Source organism: Sceloporus occidentalis, unplaced genomic scaffold (genome assembly GCF_023333645.1).
Source record: "Sceloporus occidentalis isolate IW3139 unplaced genomic scaffold, rSceOcc1.0.p SCAF_10, whole genome shotgun sequence".
In the NCBI taxonomy this organism is placed as follows: domain Eukaryota; kingdom Metazoa; phylum Chordata; class Lepidosauria; order Squamata; family Phrynosomatidae; genus Sceloporus; species Sceloporus occidentalis.
This window is the reverse complement of record NW_028316990.1, coordinates 19,414,469-19,440,955: the sequence shown is the minus strand read 5'-3', so window position 1 is coordinate 19,440,955 and position 26,487 is coordinate 19,414,469. Positions and strand designations below refer to the sequence as shown.

At 42.7% G+C, this 26,487-nt stretch overlaps 1 protein-coding gene across 2 annotated transcripts in view; it reads right to left on the bottom strand.

Annotated features, from left to right (window-relative positions):
• LOC149306033 (N-terminal EF-hand calcium-binding protein 2-like) overlaps nucleotides 1-26,487 on the bottom strand; it is an 88,520-nt gene that overhangs the window by 52,840 nt on the left and 9,193 nt on the right. For both annotated transcript variants that reach the window (XM_089539943.1, XM_089539945.1), the window contains exon 2: nucleotides 25,340-25,364. In XM_089539943.1, the coding sequence (XP_089396069.1) occupies nucleotides 25,340-25,364 (25 nt within the window). The remainder of the gene's footprint in view (nucleotides 1-25,339; nucleotides 25,365-26,487) is intronic.

Here is a 26,487-nt window from a genome sequence, read left to right as displayed (position 1 = left end):
AAGGTGCGCAAGAATATCCTGAAGGGTTGCTATGTAGACGTTTTTACCCTTCTTCAACCTAAAGGAAAAGACGCTGTGGCTGTCACTTCAACAAAGACTAGTAAGCACGAGCCAAAGGCGGTTCCTGCTGAGCCCACCTTTTCTAACTGGTTAGAGGGCTTTGTTATCTTCAAGGCTGTGGTTTCCATGGCCTTCCCTGAACGTGCTTGGCATTTGGACAGCCATTTTTTGAACGTTCTGCGTGCAAGGACATTCGCAGGTGATGCTGCTGCCATTGCCTACGATGCGGCCTTTCGTCAACATGCATCGCAGAATTCACGGGAGCGTTGGGACTTGCTCCATAACGAAATTTGGCTGCTAGAGGTGGGCACCCTTGCTAGGTTCAAGGGCCCACAGAAAGGACAGGTCAAGAAGGACGCAAAATTATCTTGTTGGGACTATAATGCTGGACGTTGTTCTCGCACAAATTGTAAATTTGAACATTGTTGTAGCAGTTGTAGAGGGTCTCATCCTAGGTCATCGTGTTCCCGCCCTGCTCCAGCCGCTCAGCCCTTTCGAGCTGGGCGCCCTGCCTCCGCGACCACTGGCAAACGAGAAAGTTCGGGGAGCACAGATGCCGGTGCTGCAGGGAGCCAAAAATGAGCAGGTCGCTAAGGTTTCATCCCAGGTATCAGCCATGGCTTTCACGCCTGTAATTACCAGTGCTCTTCTCCCTTTATTGTCAGCATACACTAATAAGCAAGCTGCTTCTTACCTGGCTGATGGTTTTTCCTTTGGATTTAGGATCCCGGTACAAGCCCCACTTTCGCATCAGTTTCCTAATAATTTGTTGTCTGCTAGATCCATGCCTGAGGTTCTTAGGGCCAAGATCAACAAGGAAATCCAGGCGGGACGTGTGGCCGGTCCCTTTGATGTTCCCCCTTTTGATAATCTTCATATTTCGCCCCTTGGTGTGGTGCCCAAGAAAGCACCAGGGGAATTTAGAATCATTCATCACCTTTCTTACCCTCCAGGGTCTTCGGTGAATGATGCGATCCCAGAGGAGTTGTGTTCCGTCAAATATGCTTCCTTTGATCATGCGGTCCGACTTGTTCGGGCGTGTGGAAAAGGTGCACTTATGGCCAAGTGTGATATTCAGTCGGCCTTTAGACTCCTTCCGGTTCATCCTGAAGATTTCAAATTTTTAGGTTTCCAGTTCGCAGGAAAATTTTATTTTGACATGGCCATGCCCATGGGCTGCTCTATCAGCTGTGCAGCCTTTGAGTCTTTTAGCACCTTTTTGGAATGGGAGTTAAAACGCAGAGCCTCTTCCCCTTTGGTTACCCACTATTTGGATGATTTTATGTTTGTGGGTCCTGCAAACTCCACCAAGTGTTCTGATCTGTTAAATGCCTTCACTGGGTTGGCAGCTGAGGTTGGGGTTCCCCTGGCAGCAGATAAGACGGAAGGCCCTGCTTCGGCTATGTCTTTTTTAGGTATTCATTTGGATTCTGTTAAGGGCTTGTCCTCTTTACCTCAAGAAAAGGTTGACAATCTGTGTGGTTTGTTGGAACATGCCTTGGCTGCTTCCAAGCTTAAGTTAAAACAAGTTCAGTCTTTACTGGGGCATCTGAACTTTGCGTGCAAAGTGGTGGCTCCTGGTAGAGCCTTTTGTGCCAGGCTTGCTAGATCTCTAGCTGGCCCCACGCTTTTGCATCATCACGTTCGCATTACCAGTCAAATCAAGGAGGACCTGAGAATCTGGTTGCAATTTTTAAATGGCTTTAATGGTATTGCCATCTGGCAAAAATCTTGGTGTCTGGAAGATAAATTGCAAGTCCACTCTGATGCTGCTGGAAGCATCGGTTTTGGTGTTTATTTTCAAGGCCACTGGTGCGCTGAAAAATGGCCTGAAGAGTGGCATGGGTCAGATATCTTAAGAGATATGACCTTCTTGGAGCTTTTTCCCATTGTTGTAGCAGTTAACATTTGGTGTGCTGAATTTTCCAACAAAAAGGTGTGTTTTTGGTGCGATAACCAAGCTGTGGTGGCTGTCCTTAATAAGCTAACCTCTAAATCCACTAGGGTCATGGGTTTAGTCAGGAAATTTGTGTTATGTTGCTTGGTTAATAATATTTCTTTCACAGCTCGTTATGTCCCAGGATTAAAAAATGATATTGCTGATGCGATTTCTCGATTCCAGGTTCAGCGGTTTCGTCTGTTGGCTCCAGAGGCAGATCTTCAACCTACCCAGTTTCCGGTGTCCATGTGGGAGGTTGGATGTCTGAAATAATAGAAGGCATTTTGGGTTCCATTGCTCCATCTACTTTTAAGAGCTATAAGAATGCTTTAAAGAAACTCTTTCAGTTTTTTGGTGAAGCAGCTTTACAGCCTTGTTGGCCGGTTACCACAGAAGTGGTTTTGCAATTTTTGGTTTGGCTTAGGCACAATAACTTTGCTCCCAAAACTATGGCCATTCATCTCGCTGGCATTTCTTTCTTTTCAAAGGCAGGTGGTTTTAGTGACCCTTGCGCTTCTTTTCTGGTTAAAAGGGCTGTCGAAGGATGGAGAAGAGCTCATGCGATTTCTAAAGATGTACGGCGCCCTATATGTTTTCAATTGTTATGCAAATTGTATATGCATTTACCTGTTGTTTGTTCATCTCGTTTTGAAATCAATCTTTTTCGTGCAGCATTTACAGTGGCTTTCTTTGGTGCATTCAGATTGGGAGAATTGGTGGCTGGGTCCAAGAGCGATGTGTCAGGGCGGGCATTGGGTGCCTCTGACATCACTTTTTTAAAGCACGGTGTTTCTTTTACGGTTCGCCAGTCCAAGTGCGACCAATTGGGAGCTGGTCAGACTGTGGTGTTACATCGCTTACGTGGCTCACCTGTCTGTGCTGTTAAGGCCCTTCGATCTTTTTGGAAGATTCGGCCTATGGGTTTGGATTTGCTTTTTGTTCATTTGGATGGATCACCGCTTACCAGATACCAATTTGTGTCGGTGCTAAGAATGACTTTAAAAAAATTGAGGCTCCCAGCTGAGGAATTCGGAGGTCATTCTTTTCGCATAGGCGCTGCTACGGCGGCTTCCAGGGCAGGCTTGCCCGCGCAGGACATCCAAAAAATCGGAAGGTGGAGATCTAAGGCCTACGCTGGTTATGTTCGTCCGCACTTGGACCATTGCACTAATCATTAGCATCACTCTTGGCAGGGTTGGCGGTAGGCCTTCGGTGTAGGCCTTTTGTGGCGGCAGCATAGGCCAGGATCGGCACGGTGTAGGTACCAGGGCCATGGTGCTCTGGTCTGGGAGTCACTAGGTACCCGGGGGCGAATTGGGCAGGCGTATGGCCATTGCGGGGGCCATAACGCGGGTGCGCCTCCCGGTGACTAGGGGCTTAGTGAATATGTGAACGCATGGCATGGTTTGCGGTCAATTTGTGTTCCTTAGCCCCTAGGTCATCCCAAGCGCCTGGTGGGTGCCAGGTTGGTTAATCAGACAACATCGGGTTGTTTGATTTAGCAGATCCTGACCTCATGCTTTGTGCCAACCCATACCAATGGCTTGCTAATAAAGTTGTGGCCTTTCTTCCAAGTTGGTGTTGTGTGGTTTTTTGCAGCAGCATCTAAGGCAATGCACAACTACTTTATAGGACTCACAGCCATATTTATTTAATCCTGATGATATATGATATATGGTGGATATACTTATGGAGCATGATATCTTGGCCTAAACCAGCCCTGTTTAGCAACAAGAGACTTGTGGACACCTCTGACATTACAGAGTGTGTGGAAGCATTGACTTCATGCCCGGTTTGTAAGTTTCCAGAATTTGCTTCAAGAGGGAGCCAGCTAACCCAATAGGATGCTGCTAACTAAAAATCATGATGCTGAATTTCCCAAGAATCAGAGACGGAGCAGGAGATTCCTAGGCAAGAGACTAGTGTGGAAGGCTCTCCTGCACAACAGTGTGACTGCCTCCCTAACTTCCAGCGACTTGCATATATTTGTGGGAGCATGCTAAAAACTTGTGGTTTCTATCCAGTCCAAGGGTGCAGCTACACTGCAGAATTAATGCAGATTGACACTGCTTTAACTGCCATAGTGCCATGCTATAGAATTATGGGATTCATAGTTTGGTGAGACGCTTAGCCTTCTCTGTTGGAGAGCTTTGATGCCACCAGATTCCATAACAGTGAGCAATGGCAGTGTTAAACTGCATTAATTCTGCAGTGCAGAAGCAGCCTAAGATTTTGGACTGGCTCTGTCCCCAAGGTCCTGCTTCCTAACAAAAGCTCCTATGTTCTAGATATCGCACCAGATCAGGGAGCTGTCCAAGGTTTCGTTCTGCTATTCTTTCCCTGTCTTCCCTTTGAATTCTATCTGAAACGGGATTAATGCTGAGCAATTTGGATTTTTGTTCCAACCCAGCACAGTATTTAGGGCTTTACACCAGGCCCTTAGTATCTGCTGGGGTTTGGTTCCAGGACCCTCGATGGATCCCAAAATCCATGGATGCTCAAGTCCCATTCAATACAATGACACAGTAAAAAAGGTATCCTTTACATAAAATGGCAAAAATCAAGATCTGGAATTTACATATATTTAAAAAAATATTTTGAAGCTGTGGCTAGTTGGATCCATGGTTTAAAAGATCTGTGGATAGTGAGGGCTGACGGTATTTGTCACAGAGGCAAGAAGTATATGGGCTTCCAGGTATTGCTGGACTGAAGGCCCTATGATCCTTTACCATTAGCTATGCTGGCGAAGACTAATGGAATATTCAGTCCAAGCATTTTCACATTGCAAACCGCATGAGAATTTGCCAACCTGGCTAACGGTAAGGGATCATGGGAGTTACAGTCCAGCAACACTGGGAAGGCTACCTACCATCCATTAAGGAGGGCAAGCAAAATGTACCACTTGGGAAGGAAATGCTGCAAAGGAAGGGAATAAGAGACCAACTAACTCACTGAAACTAAATGAGACACGCTTCGCCTCAACGCCTGCTGTGATCTTCCCAGTACGCTTCGAGACCTTACTTAGTATAAAACCTTAGTGCTCGCTTTAACAGGAAATTAGGATTTTGTCACAAAATTAGAATTTTCTCCTGACGTCTGTTCCTTCTCTCGGCTCTCAACTTGACGCTAGTAGTCCAATTACAGTTTTACAGGATGCTTCACAATGGCTGGGGGGCAGAATATGTGGCGAGGCAGTTATGGTTAATTGCCGCTGGATGTGCGGCGTGCACATTTATTACAAGCTCTTTCCAAGTGCTCCCCATGCCCCTTGCAAAATGATATCCCCAGCTGAGTTTTATGAACAAAGCATCCTTGCATCTCAAACCAGTTTTCTCTCTCTCTCTCTCTCTCTTATGAATGGCCATAGTTCCACTATAGGCAGCTGAAGCCTCTATAGATTTTGGTTCATAAAACACTGTATCTATTCCTTGTTCTGGAAAACTTAGGAGATGCTCGGTGGGGAGCTATGTGGAGCTGTGGATAACAAAATCCATGGATGTTCAAGTCCCATTAAATATAATGGCAGAGCAAAATGGTGTCCCTTATATAAAATGGAAAATCAAGGTTTGGAATCCAACTATATCAAACTTGACTAATCCTGCAGTGCAGCAGCAGCCTGAGACTAAGGTTTGGATCTGTATAACTATATAGCTTTAAATTGTTTAAACTGTTTAAAACTGTTCCGTTATACTGCTTTAAATTGTTCTAAATTGCTCTTTGTGCTTTAAATTGTTTTAAATTGCTTTTTGTCTGTATACCACCCTGAGATTATATAATATGAGGCTGGGTAGAAATATTTCAATAAGGTAAAATAAAATAAAGCAAATGCCTATATTAGCCAAGGGAGGCAAAGTGCATGCAATGGGCCGCACCAGCCCCAGGGCTCCTAGGGTCAAAAAACCATTTGCCCCAAATGGCTTCTAGGGGGTTTGACAGCATTTTCACTATATTTTAAGGCTATTCTGTTTCCTGAACATATTGATCTCCATTGCGCGACAGAGTTTTCTCCAGCCGTCTACTCCTAATCCAATTCAGTTTTTACAACTAGCATCCAACCACATGTGTCCTGTACCTATGGATGTATCTACATTGTAGAATTAAAGCAGTTTGACACCACTTTAATTGCCATGACTCTATCCTACAGAATCCTGGAATTTGTGGTTTGGTGACGCACCAAAGCCCTCCGACAGGCCAGCAGCAAACTACAAATCCCAGGATTCTGTGTCTGTCATGGCAGTTGAAGTGGTGTCAAGCTGCTTTCATTCTGTAGTGTGGATGCACCCTCCTCAAGCACACAATAACACAAAAATCTCATCTGCTCTTTGCCTGGATTTTATCTCTGAGAGCTTCCATCTTTGGATAGGAGAACCTCTCTCTGCAAAGGAAGAATCAGATGCATAACACACTGGTTTAAGTCTGGTTTGTGCAAATAATTTGGATCAGAATGACTGATGATCTTCCCCTTCACTCAGTCCTTCTCTTTGGTGGAGGAACAGAGTGGAGCCGATGGAGATATTAGAGGAAGAGAAAAGGCTAGAGAACAGGAGAATAATGGAAATGGGTGCAGAGACAGCCGTTCCATCATGATCTCTCTTTTTCTCTATCACACACAAAACACAGATATAGACACACACACACACACACACACACACACACACACACTAAACCATTTCTCCCAAAGACAGAATTTCAAAGAAGCCCTGTAAATTTTTAATGCGTGTGCTACTTCACTTTTGCTGAATGCACACTTTTCTCCCCCACACTTTTAACATGATATATAAGAGTGTGTGTGTGTGTGTGTGTGTGTGTGTGTGTGTGTGTGTGATAAATAAGGGACTTTCATAGACTTGCGGCAGTTATCAAGCCACATCAACATGGCATGTCTATGCCCCAAAACCCCAGGATCAAAAGCAAGGCCAGTTGTCAGAAGATTTGAAGGGGTGTCATATGGAGGGCAGAGCAAGCTTGTTTCCTGCTGCTCCAGAGAGTAGGACTAGGGATCAATGGATACGAAGTACAGAAAAAGAGATTCTGCCTAAATATTGGGAAGAACTTCTTGATAGTAAGAGCTGTTCAACAGTGGAATGCACTCCCTTGGAGTCTCCTTCTTTGGAAGCTTTTAAACAGAGGCTGGATGGCCATCTCTTGGGGGTGCTTTGATTGTGAGTTCCTGCATGGTAGAGAGTTGGACTGGATGGCCCTTGAGGTCTCTTCCAACTCTATGATTCTAGATTGATGTAAATGCCTAGCCCACAATCATATCTTACATACTCCCTTTTCTCTTTCTCTTTCTCTCTCGTCTTCCTTCTTTCTCTCCTTCCTTCCTTTATGCCCACCTTCCTTCTTTTCCTTCCAATCATTCTTTTTAAAAAAACCAATAAAAAAGAACGAAATACAGCTTGTATTTAAAAACAACTGAAACATTTCTTAGGTCTCCAGGGAAATAAGAGAACAAGTCAAACGCAACGCTCAAACATACGGATAGCGGCGCAACACAATTCTGAATGAAACGGAGATTTCGTGGCAATGCTACAGCAATTAGGAAAAGGTACTGCCTCGCCGAATGTTATTTGCTTTGCAGAAGAGACCTCCTGGTGGGATCAACGCAGTTTCTTGAAATGTAAACCCCCTTCTCGGTAATTGCGATGGCATGCTTTACAAGTGTTGGATCCAACTTCTTTTACATAAAGGAGATTCATTAAGAACAGATGCTGTGTTTTTTTGCAAAGGTCAGTTTACTCACTCAAGAGTAAAACCGCTTAATTGATGGGGAAAATTAATTTTTAAGCACTCTGCCAACACTGGGGGGGAAACACACAAAGAGATGCCACTTTCACAACTAAAGTGGCTGTAAAATGGGCCTTCGCGGCCCGCGGGCAACATCCAAGGGTGTGTCTACACTGTAGAAATACTGCAGTTTGACGCCACTTTAAGTGCAGTAGCTCTATCTTATGGAATCCTGGGATTTGTCGTTCTACAAGGTCTTTAGCTTTCTCTGCTGGTACCCCTCAAATCTATAAATCCCAGGATTCTGCAGGATGGTGCCATGGCAGTTAAAGTGGTGTCAAAGTGCATTATTTCTACAGTATAGATGCACCGCAAGATTGAGCCAAATGTCTTCTGAAACACAGTTTTTGATGTGAAAGAAAGCATGGAGGAATCCCATCTCCTTAGTTCTTCCAAAATCAAGTTTGGAAATGTCACACTTTGGACTGCAGCTCTCATAATGCTGTTGTTAGTATAGCCATACTGGCCAGGGGCACCTGGGAATTGTAGTCCAAAAGAATAATTTCTCAAGCCCTATCCAAAAAGCATCACCATCTCTTCTCCTTCCTACCAATTTGGAACGCATTTGTAGGCCTAATTTCTTGAGCATTGGCTAGGATGGAATGGGGAAATCCACACGTTTACCTTCCTCCACATCTTAATTCTTTATCTCTGGGCATGTGTTTCCCCAGTGCTTAAAAAACCCTGGTGTTACAAGATGCATGAACAACATCCCTGCTCAAAGAAATAATGGCACTCTTGATGAGAGCAACCGAAAACAAATGATGACAGATATACAACATACAAATAGGAAAAAGAAATGCGCAATGTTTATAGGGAGTGCCATGGGACTTCATTCTACGCATTATATCTGAGTCTCTCCATCCCTTCCTTGCATGCTTCCCTCCTGGCTTTTATTAGAGAATAACGTTCAGAAGGCAGGAAACCACGTCAATTAGGCAGCAATTTGCCCTCTTACAAACGATACAGCCAGCCGCTAATGAGGATCTTGCTGTCGCCTGTCAAAAACACCTCTTCTTTTCTCTCGTCCCCCAAATGACCTATGAAATGCCAGGTTCCTCATTTGGACATGACAAAGAAATGTTGAAAGTGAAAAACATCCCTTCCTTTTTTTTTTAGTGTTGGAGAGACTTGGTACATGGCAAGCTCTTGCTCCCAAGTCTGGCACGATTTTCACTGCCATCACTTCAACCAAAACAACTTGGTTGTGAAAAGTTGAGTCTCCCTTCTCTGAAATGCTTGGAGACCAGAAGTGTTTGGGATTTTGGAGTTTTTTGGATTTGGGAATATTTGCACATACAGTGGGCCCTTGTAATCCGATGGGGTTTGGTTCCAGGATCCCCATTGATAACAAAATCCGTGGATGCTCAAGTCCCATTAAATACAATTGCATAGCAAAATGGCGTACCTTATATAAAATGGCAAAATCAAGGTTTGCCATTTGGAATATATATATATATATATATATGGAGGGCCGACTGTACTGTACATCATGAGCTATCTTGGAGATGGGACCCAAGTTGAAACACAACATTCATTTATGCTTCATAGACACCTTGTACACATACCATAAAGGTAATTTTATACATAGTATTTTAAATAATGTTGTGCACGAAACAGAGTTTGTGTATACGGAAGCATCTGAAATATATTACAACCTCACATATGTAGGGATCCCCAATGCAGTAGGCAGCCTAGTTTGTTTCCAGGGCTAGGAGGGATGAGAAGATCTGTGATCTGGGCCAATTCCTATTCCATCCCTTTGGTCAATACAGAATCGTGTCAAACATGCACAGAACACCTAATTGAACCCACAGCACCAGCCACATGCTTATCCAAGGAGGACGCTTGGCACTCTCACAATATTTTCATTCTGTTTAATACATTCGTAACATGTCTTTCATGGGAGAAATGAGACCCAATGCAATAGAACCTGATAATGATCCATTAAGTTACCTCCAGTCCATCAGTGTGCATTGGATCCATCAAAGCTTTTTACTCTACTTGGGGAGAAAGCCATAAAAGAAATCAAGCAAAATTTGGCCACATAGAATCATAAAGTTGGAAGAGACCCCAAGGGCCATCCAGTCCAACACCTTTCTTCTGCAATACAGAAACTCTCAATCAAAGCATACCCGACAGATGGCCATCTAGCCTCTGCTTAAAGACTTCTAAGGAAGGATACTCCACATGTGTGTCTGTTGGTTGGATTGTGGCTGTGGCAACCTTATGCCAAGGCCCTGATCCAGCCTTTGGAAGGCACAAAAAGGAGCCAAAAAAGCGTCTCCTTCTTGCACCCTCCAAAGAGTGCCATAGACACGGCAGCGTGGCTGTATGGTACCCCTTTGTATTAATAAAGTTACTAATACTCTGCCACTGAGTTACAGACCTTCCCTTATCAAGAATTACATTAGGCTTATTTCCCCCCTAGCTAGGCACAAAGAACCAATATGTACCTGTTCAAAAACTGCAGCAGTGTTGACCAACATCTGCATACAGACTTACTCATATGCATAATTATATTGCTTGAAATCCATGCATTACTTGATTTGCAGGAACAATGGGCAAATAGGCTCCCGCATGCCATTGGAATATTCTACCCGTAATGACTAATTAAGAATGCAGAACGTGTACAAACACTGTAATTAGAAAAGCTGCATGCAGAATGGGAAGAAGGGCCTGGAGTGGGAGGACTCCACCGCTTTCTCCGAGACTCACCAGTTTGCAAAGAACATGCCCTTCAGATGCTCACCCATACTAAATGTTTATTGCATGCTGCCTTCAGCATCAATGAAACTGGGCAAAATACTGGATCATCACTTATGCCTTTCTACCACAAAGTGCAACTCCGCTTCCTCATTACAGAATGGAGGTGACTATGGATTTTCAAGGGAGGATGGCAGTGGAGGAGAAGCCCTGGCAGGTTCAACCACGGAGGTCCTACCACTTCAGCTATAGCCCCAGAAATAGTGTATCTGTCACCTGAGGACCAGCCTAGTACTCTGGGTACCAGACAAGCTTCCCATCAAAAGGATGGCCACCAGGTTATGATGTGGCCATAACACTTGTGTGTGAAGTAGCTTTGACCAACACTAGAAGGCCAAAATGACTAAATTGAGGGTTATCATCCTTTGGACTCATCATGGCACTGCATGACTCACTGGGAAGACCACATTATAAATGGTAGAACTCAAAGGCATAGCCATCTGGAAAATTAGTATGTAAAGGGACCTTGTTGCACATTTGAGTCTAGCTGAAAGAAAGAAGCTGGGAGCATGAGCTTTCGTAGCATCCAAGGATGTAGACTCAAGTCTATGAAATGCCTAGGAGAGTGTTTTCTCTAGGAATCTCTAGGTCCTCCAGCATGACTCTATGGTCAACTTCCAACAGAGTCATGCTGGAGGACTTAGATAATCCTAGAAAGAACATGTTAATCATATCCGTGAATAATTAAATCCGCAAAAGTCAAAGCTGCAGACATGGATTTCATTTGCATTGTATTTTAATGCAATAGTTAAGACTTTTCCAGTCTTGACCAACTGAGAGCCGAACCAATGGTCATCTTGGTACAGCTACCAACTCATTTGCTCTGACGGCTTTGTTGCACCGCTTCAGAGAAATACTTTATACCTTCCTACTGCTTCCATTCTGAGATCTACCAGGGTCATCCTCCTGGCTGGCAATAAGGTCCTTGTGATCTCAAATGCGACGGCAGCTCTATAAATGTTTCATATTGCCCTTTTCACGCTGCTCTTGCCCAATGACAGCAAGGTCAAAGAGGCTATCGCCAATTAAGCCTTTCAGGCCTATGTGTTCCACCGTGTGGGAAAGATTCCTTTAATAAGTCATAGCCCATTAATCGAGTCATGCCTCTGACAAGGAACACGTGGAGGATGAGCACAGGGCAGATCCTCTGTCCCGTTTTCCTCCACGAATCATACCATCGAGGTCATTAAAATCCCCAGCCACAACAATGTCATCTCGCTCACATTTGTTGCTCCTGGTCTTGCTAATGAGGATCGGGAAAGGAAAGGCACATCTCCTAAACCCACGGAGAAAGTGCACAGGCTCTTCTGGGTTGTCTGAGATCAAGCCTTAATTGGTGGGTTTCAAAGAAAGGAAGGAGTGTTTGAACACCACCAGATGTTCTCTGGATCAAAATAGCTGGGTTTCCATGCCATGCTTGCCCCACGCCTTCCACCTTGTTCTGCCCATAGAGCCCACACACAGACAAAGGCACAGCGCCGAGGCAGCAAAATTATTGCCCTTTTCTTCTTTTTGTTGAAATTTTCAAACGATAGCAATCAGCATATCCATCAGAGTTCCACCATCCGCTATTTAATAGGGCCTTTACATAGAAACCACACCATTAAAACCAGTACAGGTATCATGTAGTTCTTCAGATGTTGTTGAACTTCTGTCTCCATCTCATCCACTCAAGGAGTCCAACAACATCCGGCGTGCCTCAAGATGGTCACTTTTCTATTAAGGATTGCTAGACTTAACCAGTATTCAGATCTCCTTAACACTGGAATGCATGCACTTGTTATTTCCCTCTAGAGCTGAAATGAAGCTTCGTCCTTTTTAACATAGGGATGAATTTGCAGGACCTGAGCAGAGCACTTGAGGACAGGAGCTCTTGGAGATGTCCAACCATAGGGTCGCCATGAGCTGAAGTCAACTGGAAGGTAGTTAACAACCACCACCACCAAGAATAATAAACTATAGACCTCAAATTTGGAAAAAATTGGTTTCAAAACTTGCTAAGAAAACCCTATGACAGGGTCCCCGTAAGTCGGAAACAACTTGAAGGCAAACAATACATTTTTAAAATCTTTTCCCCCACCCCACATATGAATGTATGACTTTGAATGAATTCTGATTTTAAAAAATGTACTGAAACAAAATATTCACCCTTCCCTATAAGGAGCTCTTTCTGCCTTTGTTTCATGAAAATCAGAAGAGCTGAACATATGCTTAAAGCAAGTTGCTCTAATGATCTGAATAGACTAGAAAGCTGGGCCAAAGCTAACAAAATGAAATTCAACACAGAGAAATGTAAGGTACTGCACTTAGGGCAGAAAAATTAAATGCACAAATATAGGATGGGGGACACCTGGCTGAATGAAACTACATGTGAAATGGATCTGGGAGTCCAAGTAGACCACAAGTTGAACATGAGTCAATAGTGCGATGCGGCAGCTAAAAAGGCCAATGCAATTTTAGGCTGCATCAATAAAAGTAAAGTGTCTAGATCAAGGGAAGTCATAGTGCCACTCTATTCTGCTCTGGTCAGCCCCCACCTGGAATATTGTGTCCAGTTCTGGGCACCACAATTCAAAAAGGACATTGAGAAACTGGAGCGTGTCCAGAGGAAGGTGACTAAAATGGTGAAAGGTCTGGAAACCTTGCCCTATGAGGAACGACTTAGGGAGCTGGAGATGTTTAGCCTGGAGAAGAGAAGGTTAAGAGGTGATAGGATAGCCCTGTTTAAATATTTGAAAGGATGTCATATTGAGGAGGGAACAAGCTTGTTTTCTGCTGCTCCAGAGAACAGGACCCGGAACAATGGATGCAAGCTCCAGGAAAAGAGATTCCACCTCAACATTAGGAAGAACTTCCTGACAGTAAGGGTTGTTCAACAGTGGAACAAACTCCTTCCTCGGAGTATAGTGGAGTCTCCTTCCTTGGAGGTCTTTAAGCAGAGGCTAGATTGCCATCTGCTGGGGATGCTTTGATTTGGATTTTCTGCATGGCAGAATGGGGTTGGACTGGATGGCCCTTGTGGTCTCTTCCAATTCTATGATTCTATGCTCCTTAACAGAAGAGGCCACCTCTGCCATTTGGATACAGTGACTAAAAGACAAGCAGATTTAATTTCCTTTCCTAACAACTTTAAAATCCCCTTCTGCCTTCATCATAAAAAAGCTTATCACATTTCCCAGTCCTGAACAGAGATGATTCACCAGAGGTACTCCACTTGTGTGGGCAGTTGTCAAGTTGTTGGGTTTTCCCCTCCTCCTAATGCAGAATAATGCAGGATAATTGTAAAGATGCTTTCTTAACTGTCGGTTCACTTACAGAAAGATGGAGAAAACTTAAGGGAAAAGTAAAGCTTGGCAGATCACAGACTTGGAACAATTACTATGGCAGGTCAAAGAAGAAAAGTGCAAAGGCAGGCCTCATGCTGAACATAAAGAAAACACAAATAATGACCATGGAGGAACTACATACATTCAACCTAGACAATGAGGACATAGAAATAGTTAAAAGAGTTGCCATACCTTGGACCAAACACTGATCAGAATGGAGACTGCAGTCAAGAAATCAGAACAAGACTAGGAATGGGAAGATCCTTGGAAGATCAAACCTGAAATCTACCTCTAGTAATGGTAGGAAAGGAGAGTAACTTCATGGGGGAAACAGAAGCTTTGTTATTGCAACTTTGGCTGCATCCGTGCCGCAGAAATAATCCAGTTTGACCCCACTTTAACTGCAGAGCTCTTGTGCCTCAACAAACTACCATTCCCAGAATTCCATAGTATTGAGCCATGGCAGTTCAAAGTGGAGTCTGCGTTATATCTGCAGTGCTGATGCAGCCTAAGCGGATTCGAACCAGACATCTCAGTTTAATAAGGTACCTTTAAGTGCTGATGAATATTACAGGTGTTCCTCATAAGCGTTTGACACAGATGCAAACAAAATCTTCTGTTCCCTTTTACCAGACTATAGGGAATGATGGTTATCCTAGAATTAAAATGTGTGTTGATGAAAACTGTATGCAAAAGCTGCCTTATAGACTTACGTGGCAACAGCTCTTGCCTTTACAGGAAAGTATCCCTGCAGACTATTTTGGTCTATGGCCATAAATAAATAGATGATGATGATGATGGATGATGATCCTGGTGAGAAGAATTCTGGAATGATGAGACTCTTCCAAGTTGAAGATTCATTCAGCACAACAGCATTAACAACATTATCTGCACAATATATATATGTGTGTGTGTGTGTGTTCAGAAATATTTTCCTTGTAGAAAACAGCATTCTTTATTTTATTTTTATACTGCCTTTCTCCCAAGTTGGGACCCAAGGCGGCTTACAACCTTCTTCTTCATGTTCTATTCTGTGCAGAACATGCAACCAGTTTCTTTGCACAGACAATGCTATTTTCTGTACAAATCAACCATGCACAATTTTTTAATTTTTGCACAGAGCAAGTCTCAGACTGCAAACAGTCACCAAATGCTGCATGGTTTTCGAAGAGGCGCTCGCAAGGAGAAGAAAATTGCTGAGACTACTCCTTTGAGAAGAATATTAGCCAAGAATCACGTCCTTAGGAGGAACAACAGCTTGGCTGAGCCACTGTGAGTAGCTGAGCATGAATCCTTGCCAAAAAGATCCACTGCCGAGTACAGCTTTCAAAGTACATCTGCCCCAGGAAAAAAAAAAGTCTGCTTGATCTCAAATCTAATGAAAAATTTAATGCCTTAAATTCTAATCCAGCCATTTTCCGCATGCGCCGCTGCAAAATTAGACCGGCAATTAGTCACCCACCGGTGCCTCCTGGGCTATTTTTACACTTCGATCCATCACAGCGTGATTTTCCTTTCGAATGATCGAGCGAAATGTTAGGAGATGGCAACGCGAAAAGCGGAGGGAGTGTATAGGTTAGGCGAGATACGGCTGCAGCAGAAAGTAGTCTTCAGGTAGCGATGTTCATCAGGAAAGCAATTAAAATTTTATTAGACATACACGGCCGCTATGACTTATGTACTTTCTATTAGCTTGCCCAGAGCTTGAATTCCTCGAACAAAGGAATTATTCAGGTCCTCATTTATTTTGCTCCAGTGGCAGGTTGCAAGAGCAATAGGGTAATAACTTTACTACACGCTCGAGGGGTAGCTCTGGGCCCAACGGTCCAATTTGTGCTTCCCCCCCCCTCTCTAATTTAAAAAAAAAATTACCCCCAAAAAATGAACACAGAAAGAGAAATATTAAACACTTATTTCAAACATACCTTGAACATTGAAGACAACTGCAAGGCAAAATGAGAGAGATAGCAACTGGGAAGCTAACTTTAAAATGGATGGGCCATCTCCAAGACCTCGTCCTCCACTTCTCTGCTTAATTCCTGCAACTCCATAAAAGCCATAGTGACCTCCTTAATAAAGTCCGTCCATCTGTGGCCTTCCTTTCTTCATACTTCCCTCCCCCTTTCCCAGCATTATTGTCTTTTCCAATGAGTCCGTCCTTCTCATGATGTGTCCAAAGCACGACAGCCTCAGTTTGGTCATCTTGGCTTCTTCCAGGAGGTTTCCAGCTTGATCTGCTCCAGGACCCATTTGTTTGTCCTTTTGGCTGTCCATGGGCTCCTCAGCACTCTTCTCCAGCATCATATCTCCAATGAATGGATTTTCTTCCTATCTTCTTTAACTCTTCATCTCTCACATCCATCCATGGCAAGAGAGAATATGACGGCTTGTACGATTCTAACTTTTGTGCTCAGTTGTGTATATCTTTGCATTTTAGGATCTTCTCTAGTTCTTTCATAGCCACCTTCCCCATCCTTAATCTTCTTCTGATCTCCTGACTGCAGTCCCTGTTTCTATCAATGTTTGATCCCAGATATTGGAATTCTTTTACTATTTCTATTTCTTCATGGCCTAGGTTGAACTTGTGAAGGTCCTCGGTGGTCATTATTTTGGTTTTCTTTATGGTCAACATTAAGCCTGCCTTTGCACTTTCTTCCTTGGTCTTCCTTAGTAGCTGTTCCAGGTCTTTGAGGTTTTCTGCTAGTATTTATGGTGTCATCTGCCAATTAGATTGTTGCTATTCCTTCCTCCTGTTTTCACTCCTTCTATGTCCAAGGCTTCTTTACTTATAATATATTCTGCATGTAAGTTGAACAGATAAGGTGAAAGGATGCATCCTTGCTTGACCCCTTTTCTAACTGGGAACCATTCTCAGTTTCTCCATGTTCTGTTCTGACAATAGCCTCTTCTTCTTATAGTTTCTTCATGATGACTATCAGAAGTGTTAGCGCTCCCATGTCTTTAAGGCCTTCCCTAGTCTTTCATGATCTATGCAAGCAAAGGCTTTGCTATAGTCTATAAAGCAGTTGTTGATTTTCTTTTGGAATTCCCTGGTGCGCTCCATTAGCAATAAATACAGCAGCAGAAATACTACTCAGTATGCAAAGGGATCTTGGAGCACCCTTGAGACTGACTGAAAGAAAGCGGCTGGGAGCATGAGCTTTCCTAGACTTAAGTGTACTTTCCTCACACTCATCTACAAAAGTTCATGCTCCCAGCTTCTTTCTTGCAATCAATCTCAAAGGTGCTACAAGACCCCTTTGCACACTGATTTTCTAGACTAACATTGGCTCTGTCTTTAAATGTAACAATTAGTTGGAGAGTTCCCTGCCCACAGGCTCACAATCTAACTGGACACAACACACAAGGCAAAGGGGATGGGAACTGGGTTCAGTGGTTCATGGTTGACTCTTGCTAATCCAGAGGACTATGCATTGGATGATGACTCTGGAGACCAGGGTTCGAATGCCGACTCGGCCATGGAAGCCCACTGAGTGACCTCAAGCAAGTCACACTCTCTCAGCCTCAGAGGAAGGCAGTGGCAACCCGCCTCTGAACAAATCTTGCCAAGAAAACCCAAGGATAGGTTTGCATTAGGGTCGCCATAAGTCGGGAATGACTTGTAGGAATGCAACAACAACAGAAACCTTTTTTACAGTCTTTTGGTCTGCCTTCTTTCATACATACTTCCCTCCAAGGCACAATGAATGGAACCGAAAAGCTCATTATCTTCCATTTTAACACTGTGCATTTTTAATATCACGTCGACCAAAATAATCTCAGAAAGAATTTGATTTTGGTCATCTGTTCAAACTCTCTCAGGAAATGAGTTTATGAATTATATATACGCCGCTGTTGTTCTTATTACTTCTGCACTTAAAATCCTGGGGCTAGGTCACTGGAAATTGTAATAAGATTCTCCTCCCAAGGGTCAAAACCCAACTGTTTACTCCAGGCAGAATAGGTCCGATGAATCGATGGAACTGACAAAAAATATTGACTTGCCAAATTCCTATTGATTCAATGGGTCTGCTCTGGTTGGCCCCGCGATAATAGGGAAGATGCACTTCAAGATGATGAAAACTGAGGTTTCATAGCTAAGAGGCCGGACTCATTTCAGCCTATAGATGCTTTAAGACCAGATACTTGAGTCTGCTGCCACTACTCCAGAATTAATGCAGTTTGGCACCATTTTAAATGCCATGGCTCCATGCTGTGGAATCCTGGGATCTGTCGTCTGTTGCAGCACCAAATCTCTCCTACAGAATTGCATACCATTGAGCTATGTTTATTAATGGTAGCAAATGAGAATTAAGCCCGCCGGAAGTCTGAATTTGTGTGTAGTTTAGTTAAGCAATTTTAATAATTGCTGGTCAGTTTGGACAACAACAACAATGACAACAACAACAACTTCTATCCCGCCTCTCCCTATGGATCGTAATGGACATCACTAGACTGGATCTTGTTGTGGTTGTGTGCCTTCAAACCATTTTCAACTCATGGCAACCCACTATCATGGGTTTTTCTTGGCAAGCTTGGTTCAGAGGAGGTTTGTCTTTACCTTCCCCTGAGGCTGAGAGAGTGTCACTTGCCCAGTGGGTTTCATGGTTGAGCTGAGATATAAGTTTTCTGAGTCTAACTAGTGAAGCCAGAGTTTCTGAACTTGGTACCCTGCTGGACATGACACATGGTGAATGATCAGGGATGATGGGAGTTACAACCCAAGATCATCTGAGACGGTTCGCAGCAATAGACCTCTAGCTCTTTACTCAAAGGTAATCCTAACTGAGTTCCATAGGAACTAGATGCCAAAGCAGAATGTTCAACAGCCACCGATGGAGATTTAGAAACACAGATAAACCCAATTTCACGCAATAATCAGACTTTAATTGCGATTACAACTGCTAATTGTTTCTTTATTGTTTTCTTTTGCAGATTAACGTCAGAACTGTAATCCTCTCGGAGAAAGCAACAATTAAATGTATTAGATGGGTAAACTGAAATACCCAGACAGTGAGACCAAGGCTGTGCAAATCAGCCCTAGGAATCTGACAAGCTAATGGGCTTTGGCTTTCTTACAATATGACGGCCTGAATTATTAACTCTAATTCCCTGCTACCCCAGGAAACGCAGTTTGCAGAAAAGTGATTAACAGGAAATTGGGAGGACTGGAAATAAGGGCTCACAATGAGAATTAACTTCCTAAGAAAGACGGAGATGGAACCACAATAGGCTATTTTGCCAATATGCCTTGCGCTCCGCTTTGCCGTCTTTTCAAACTTGATCTTGACAGAACTAAATAATGCATTTCAGTGCCTCTTCCTATGAAGATTTGGATTACCAACTCTTGGGTAATTCATCTGCTCTGAGATAAAACAGATCAGACCTGAGAATAAAACTTCTTATAGACAATGGAAAAAGCAGAGAGGAAGATACTAGAGGCTGAATGAAGTTAGAGGGCATGCTATATTTTGCAAACTACTATCAGAACTGGGAAATAATGTGTTATTTGTAATTAATTCCCTTCACTCAATTAAAAAAGCCATATTTAACTTATATTATGATTATAATAATGAACAGTAATATCAGTCCCTGTAATGCCATTCATTTTCTAGTTAGGTGTAACTTCATTAAATGATTAAATGAAATGATGGAGGAGGAAGATCACATGGTTTAAGTGCCGGCACATTCTGAACCTTGTGCTCTGGTGAGGACAAGGTAGATGGGAGGATTGTGAGTTTTGTGGCACAAACATGTAGCCTTCTGATACATTGAAACTTTCATCCATTTCGGTCCTCCAGAGTCGCCTTTTGTAGCAGGATTTTCCCAGAGCCAGGCCTACAAGGCATGCATTCGACAACATTGTCACCACACCTGAAGAGTTGTGAACAAACTTCTGGGTTTCAGCCATCTACCATGTACAATTTTTATTTTGTTTTGTCTGTATCAAAGGTTCCCAAACTATGATCCTTGGGGTGTTTTGGACTTCAACTCCCAGCAGCCTCTGCCAACCTAGCGAATGGTCAGGGATGCTGAGAACTGACGTCCAAAACACCTGGAGGACCAGAGTTTGGGAATGGCTGGTCTATACATGTGAAAAATGGCTGGGATCAATATGGCCTCCAAATTTATTGCATTATATACATCGCAAACATGGAGAACTGGCAACTGCTCAAAATAAAATGCCTGCTTCATGTGAATAAATGAGAGTTTTATGTTTCAGCCACCGACTTTTAGGCCTGAGCTACATCTCATGATGATTGTACCACTTCAAAACACAAGTAGGATATACCCTCCATGAATGCTACCTAGGTCAGGATGAGGGATGCAAACCCACTGCAAGTAGAAACTTTGCAAGGAGAAATGTTCCACCCCAGATTTTTGTGCTCATCTTCTGCTTCCAGGGAGAGCATCAGAGGTATTTAAGTACCAACTGTCCTCACATTGACATGGGGCTTTGTGGTTTTTGCTTTTGCAATTTATTCATAAAGTCCAAGAGCAAAGACGTTACACAAGAAATCCATTAAAACACCGGGTGCACTTTTCTCAGTGCTTGCGGCCCTCTTGGGAAACCTCAAACCAAATCTCCTTGTACTGCATCCAGCTTTGATCAAATGCAGAATCAGCTTGTTTTATTGAAATCCGAGGAACTGGCATTATTTAGGTTGGAGGGAAGGAGGAGGATGAATGGGCAAGGCTGCCAACCCAACCCTTTTGTGAGAGATCTTAGCTCAAAAAGGGGCGACATCTGACACCAAAGCAAAAGCAAGAAAGAAGGCAAGCTTTGGAAAGTTTCTCAGAAGAAGAACCAATTCTCCCAGGGATGGTCTGAAAATCAGGACAATGTTAGCTTATGCAGGAGGTGAGATGAGAAGCAGGTGAACTGAGCAATAAGGTAAAATCAGAGCCCTTTAGAGTTAATGATGGCTAAGGTCTTCATGTGTGTCTGTCCATGGTGTTATGTGCCTTCAAATCATTTCCAATGTATAGTGAACCTATCATAGGCTTTTCATGGCAAGTTTCTTCAGAGGGGGTTTGCCATTGCCATCCTCTGAGGCTGAGAGAGTGTGACTTGCCCTACATCACCCAATGTATTTACATGGCCGAGACAGGATTCGAACCCTGGTCTCCAAGTCCAACGCTCGAACTACTACAGCACACTGGCTGTCTTAAGGTCTTCATAGCTGTAGCAAAATGGGTTCAAATGCCAGTAAAACTACACTAGCCAGAATACTCCAGAATATTCTGGCCCCAAATTCCCTCCTTACCTGTTCTCTTTTGCCGCTGGTTTTCAGACTTTCACAGCAAATGACGGGTTGCTGCCTTCCAGCATGGCTCCCATTTGCCCCCTGATGCCACTTTCAAGATCACAATGAAGCACCCAGCCTTGATATTGATGCTGGGCATCTCATTCTGATCTCAGAGAAATCTATGCCCAAAATTGGGCAGATCCGGCAAGGACCACGAATGAAGGCAGCCACCACCATCATTGTGAATTGCACAGAAAAATCCGGAGCAAAAAGTGCATTATTTAAATGTGGGTTAAGGGGAGGAAGACCAAATCAGGTGTGGGTGAGTGTAGTGTAGACTTGGTTTGGGGATGTAAACTAGACGCAGTGAGCCTGGGGTGAATTTGGGATAAATCACCCATGTAGACAAGCCCTGTGTTAGCTGTGAGAAATCCTTTTGGGTGCATAATCACCCAACCATGCTAACTGTAGGATATGCGGAGTTGCAAAGAAGTCGCTTTTCCAAGCTCTGTTTTCTTGACACAGTCTGGGCACACTTCCCTTAACCATCTTCTTCTTCTCTTCCATTTGCCTCCCACAATGGGATTTCCTCAGATGCACATTTCTCAGCAAATAGGCTTGCAAAAGAAATCTCTATTTATCTTCCCCCAGTCACAAAACAAAACAAGACTAAATGCCCTTTGACAACCATCCTCCATGCCTTTATCTGCTAGTTTTTCAAAACCATCCAAGTCCGAAGTGGAAATATCGGTTGCTATGTAACTATGCAACACAGAGAATGGAATAGAATAAAAGAACATCCATTGAATCAGCTCCCTGACAACCCTGTTATAAAAACCCTACCAAATCCAGGAGAATGATACCCAAAACTAGAGAAGCAACAAAGAACAACATGCCACCACAATATGCACCATCGATATGCATGTGATCCATAGTCATATGCATATAAAGTATATTAAAACACAGATAAAAGATACGTTTCATTTCAAGGACCATGCAGCAAGCGATTAAAAGCTTGAATTTCTGTACATATGCCCTTGGCTTTTTATGGATCTTCTCATCTTTTCTCTCTCTCATTCCCTCTTGTAGCAACTCACTTTTACATTATGCATCAGTTGTTATGTTGACCTGGTTTGGATGTCATTTTATGCAAGTTTAGCATTTTATGCAAGTTTCGCATAAGGGTGGAAGAGTGCTACTTGTACTGTATATACTCATGTATAAGTCTGTATGTACTCATGTATACCCTTTCAGTAACATGGCCTACATTGGAAGACATTCCCAGGTTGGGGCTTATACAGAAAGTGGACAGAAAATAATGTTTTTGTACAGAAATTGTATTCTTGGAAGAGAAGATTTTTTATCTCCTGCCTAGAAAATGCTCTGTTGTGTGCAAATTGTGCATGGAATAAGTCCTGAACTGCAAAGGTTCCCATCAGTCCAAGATTCTTCTAATTGGGGTTTCTCAACATTAAAGAAATGCATTTTTCAACCATTTTTGAATATTCTTCCCACCTCTAATCACAAGTCACTGAATAGTATATTTCGAAGCTAAGAAACACACATATTGGTGGCTTCAATTGGAATTGTTCAAGCAATTTCATCTGGGGCTGACAGAATCTGTCACTGCTACTCCACATCTTTGACCAAATGGCTAATTCAGCAGCATTCAGAGTTTTTTCTTGGCACATCTCTGACACAAATCTTCTGATTCTGCCACAGGATCTCAAGTGCCGCCAACACCAAGTCTCCCTAATATTGTGACAATTCGTATTTCCACAACAGATGTTAGTACGTCTAGTTAGCAATCGGCTGGAAACTGAGGAAATCAGGAGCCGGCTTTTGTTTTGACTCTTCTTGCTCCGTTGTGTGAAATGTTCATTACTCAAACTGCTTGGATGGATCCGTTGCTGATTTCTTTTAGAAGACTATGGCATGCAAAGATCCAGGGCATGTGTCCAAAACAGAGAGGTGTACAACTCCCAGCATTTCCTGGGTTAATAATAATAAAAATAAAAAAGTTGGGGGCAAGTTTTGGGGCCAAAATTACGGATTTTGATATGACCCCCGTGGATAAGTCAAGGGTAAAACTTAGGGTCATGTAATGAAGGATGTAAAGGGAAAAAGATTCCAGCAAGCATAACTATTTGTGCACATACTAGGCTGGATTGATGAAACAGCAGAAGAGGTCAGTGTTTCCAGGCCTTTCACCATATATATATATGTGTGTGTGTGTGTGTGTGTGTGTGTATGCAATGAAATACATTACTTATATTGACCCATAGATGTTGACTCAGGTTTTGGGGGTCAATTTTTTAACCTAAATTTCTAGACTTATACATGAGTATATACAGTATTCAGGGATGGGTGCACTAAACCCATGCAATGGGCTCACTTTGCCCTTTCATTTGAGGTGTCCAGTGCTGCCTATTAAAATAAACTGCTTGGTGCACACTCCAATTTCACCCTAATTTTAACTTTCTTTCACCTTTACAAGTCCAATAAACACTTTCATTTCACCTTTTACGAGTCCGACAGACGCAACACGCAAAGGCTTTCAAGGGGGCTGGCTATGTTTTAGCACCTTGGCCTTTTACTTCTTAATGCAGCCGTAAGTGGTTGACCCGGGTTGGTTTTTTTTTACAGGTCACTAGTTCTAACTGTTTTGAAAAGGACAAAGCATCGCAGCATGTCAGCAACTTCACTGGATTAGAGCAACATTCCCCAAGGCAGCTGGATTTATCATAATTCTAAGTATGCTGCAGAAAAGGACCCCAGTCAAGCTAAGGAAGCCATTGGAAAGCAATTCATCACCCCCTTGTACTACTCAGCGGGAAGGATACCTAAAGACCAATTTGCAGCCCTGCGTCCTTAATTCTTGGCATCTCTGAAGACAACAACTGGCACCTCTTGCCATGATTTGAAGGCAAACCCTCCAATATTTCACAGATGAAAATTAGGGCATGTGTGGCAGAGCAACATCGGACCATGGTCAAAAGGGCCAGGCAATAAGAGAGCAAACATTATTAGTGAGGAAGCATACTCAAAACTACATATTATAGCCGGAAAAACCCTGGAAATTACATACTGGGTTTATGATCAGTTATGTGCAACTATGCACTTTCTGTAATCCCATACTTGATCTTATATCTTACTGTATCCATGGGATTCCCAGACATAGGAATTTATAACACCGAGGCTAATTTCGGCATTAAAGAGATATGAAAGCATATTTAAAGCATCCTGCAAATAAAGTGGAAATGGCACGCAATTTCATAAATAAAGTGATATCGGAAATGCATTGTTGCTGAAATCCCGAAATTAAAAAGATATGTGTTAATGCTTCTTTGTGACCACTTTAATGGCGGGTTTTGTACAAGATTAGCTTTCCTCCTCTTGTCTTTTTGAGTTTCACTGACTCCTAAAGTCAGACCTTGCATAAGGTGACTTCTCCCTTCTCTGTCCCCTCTTTGTTTCGCGTAATTACGTGATTTTCCCAGGATATTAATAGGATAAACTCCTAATCTCCTTCATTTGATAAACTCCTTACTGTTTATAAATTAAACCACAGACAATAGCAAACCACCACAGAAATATCATAGAATTGTCCTGGAGGACCTAGAAAATGGCTGGAGAGGACACCTCCAGCAGAAGTTGACCATAGAGTCACATCGGAGGACATCCAGATGCCTAGAGAGACCTCTTTCTTTGGACACAGTTAAATGTTATGGAGGACAACCTGTATTTAAAATGCTACATCCCCATATTATATAGTAGCAATAGCGAATACATCTCTATACTGCTTAATACATTGTGTCTCACATTATATCGCTGAATTTCATGCAGTTCACTAATACATTTCCTAATGTACACATTTAATGTATTTCCTCATTGACTAAAGTGAGTGTGTATGTATTTTTCAAATGTATACAGTTAACCGGACACATTTTTTTCAAACCTGAGCATGGTTTTGTATGCATTGGTTTACCCAAAACCTTAGAAATGTATGACTTTCCAAGGCAGCATGTGCATTTCCCCAGATTTGGGAGTTGCAAAATTGGTTTCAACCCCAGAATGATGGGAATTCAGTCTGCCTCCTCTCCTGCCTTACATCCCTTTCTCCAATTTCTTTTTTAAAATCACATTTTCGTTCATCTTATAAATAACACTATTCAGAAAGACAGACAAACACCATGAATAAGCAGACTTACCATTTTTGTCAGCCCGTCTGAAGATCTAGAATGAAAGAAAGAGACATATTTACTATTTCATAACAGCCAATATAGTGTAATATGAATACCAAACATATGCCAAACATATCTTAATCTTAGTGTTTCTTTACTACTGGGAAATATTTCTATTCATTCCAGACCCCTAGGACCCTTACCAAACATGTCCCAGTTCTCATCTATGAAATAATGGAGGGCATACAAGTCTATAATGCCACCCAAATAGTCCAGCAGCCAGATATAAGATGTCCACCCCATATACTTCCATGTCAGTAAACTGATTTTCCTAAAGACATCCTCTGTTGACATTTTAAGTGTCCCATTTGTCCTCCCTTGTACTTTAGTTGAACTCTTGCACAGATGCACCGCAAAAAAAGCATCACAAGAACAAACAACAGGCCACAATGAACAGCCAGGGAGAAATCAACGTGTGACAAATATACAACAAGATGGCACTAGCGGGACTCCAGCGCAGGCATTACATTCCCCAATTTGTTGGGTAAAAGACATTTGCGGTCAAAGAGGGGACAAAGAAGGGAGAAGTCACCTTCTGCAAGGTCTGACTTTAGGAGTCAAAAAGACAAGAGGAGGAAAGCGGATGCAAGTACAGTACAGTGAACTGATACTGGATACTCTGGCTGTATTATTATTATTATTATTATTATTATTATTATTATTATTATTATTATTAAAAAGATGTTCCCAGCCAGCAGGTCTCCATGAGCCTTGCACGGCTTGTATAATTAATGTATAGTAATAAAAGAAGTGAAAGCACTACTGCGTGGGAAGGAGATAAATTTAGATCAAAGCAAGCCAAAAGAAAAGGAGGAAGAGGAGGAGATGCATAATATATCAGAAGGTATCTGTTGGAAATAATATGTGGGGGAAAGATTGGGGAGGTGGTTGCGCCCCTAACCCCTGCGAATGTGGAGGATACACTGTACTTTACTAATATTAATGTAGCTATTGTTATTGAGAGTCCCTCTCCCCAGAATAATAAAGGCTGCCTTGAATCTATCCAAGGCACACTTACATGGAAGTTCCAATGAATACATGGAGGCAGACTATACTATTCTGGTACACACTGTGCTTGTCAGACTCTTTATATTTAAGTGTATTTTAATGTTAAT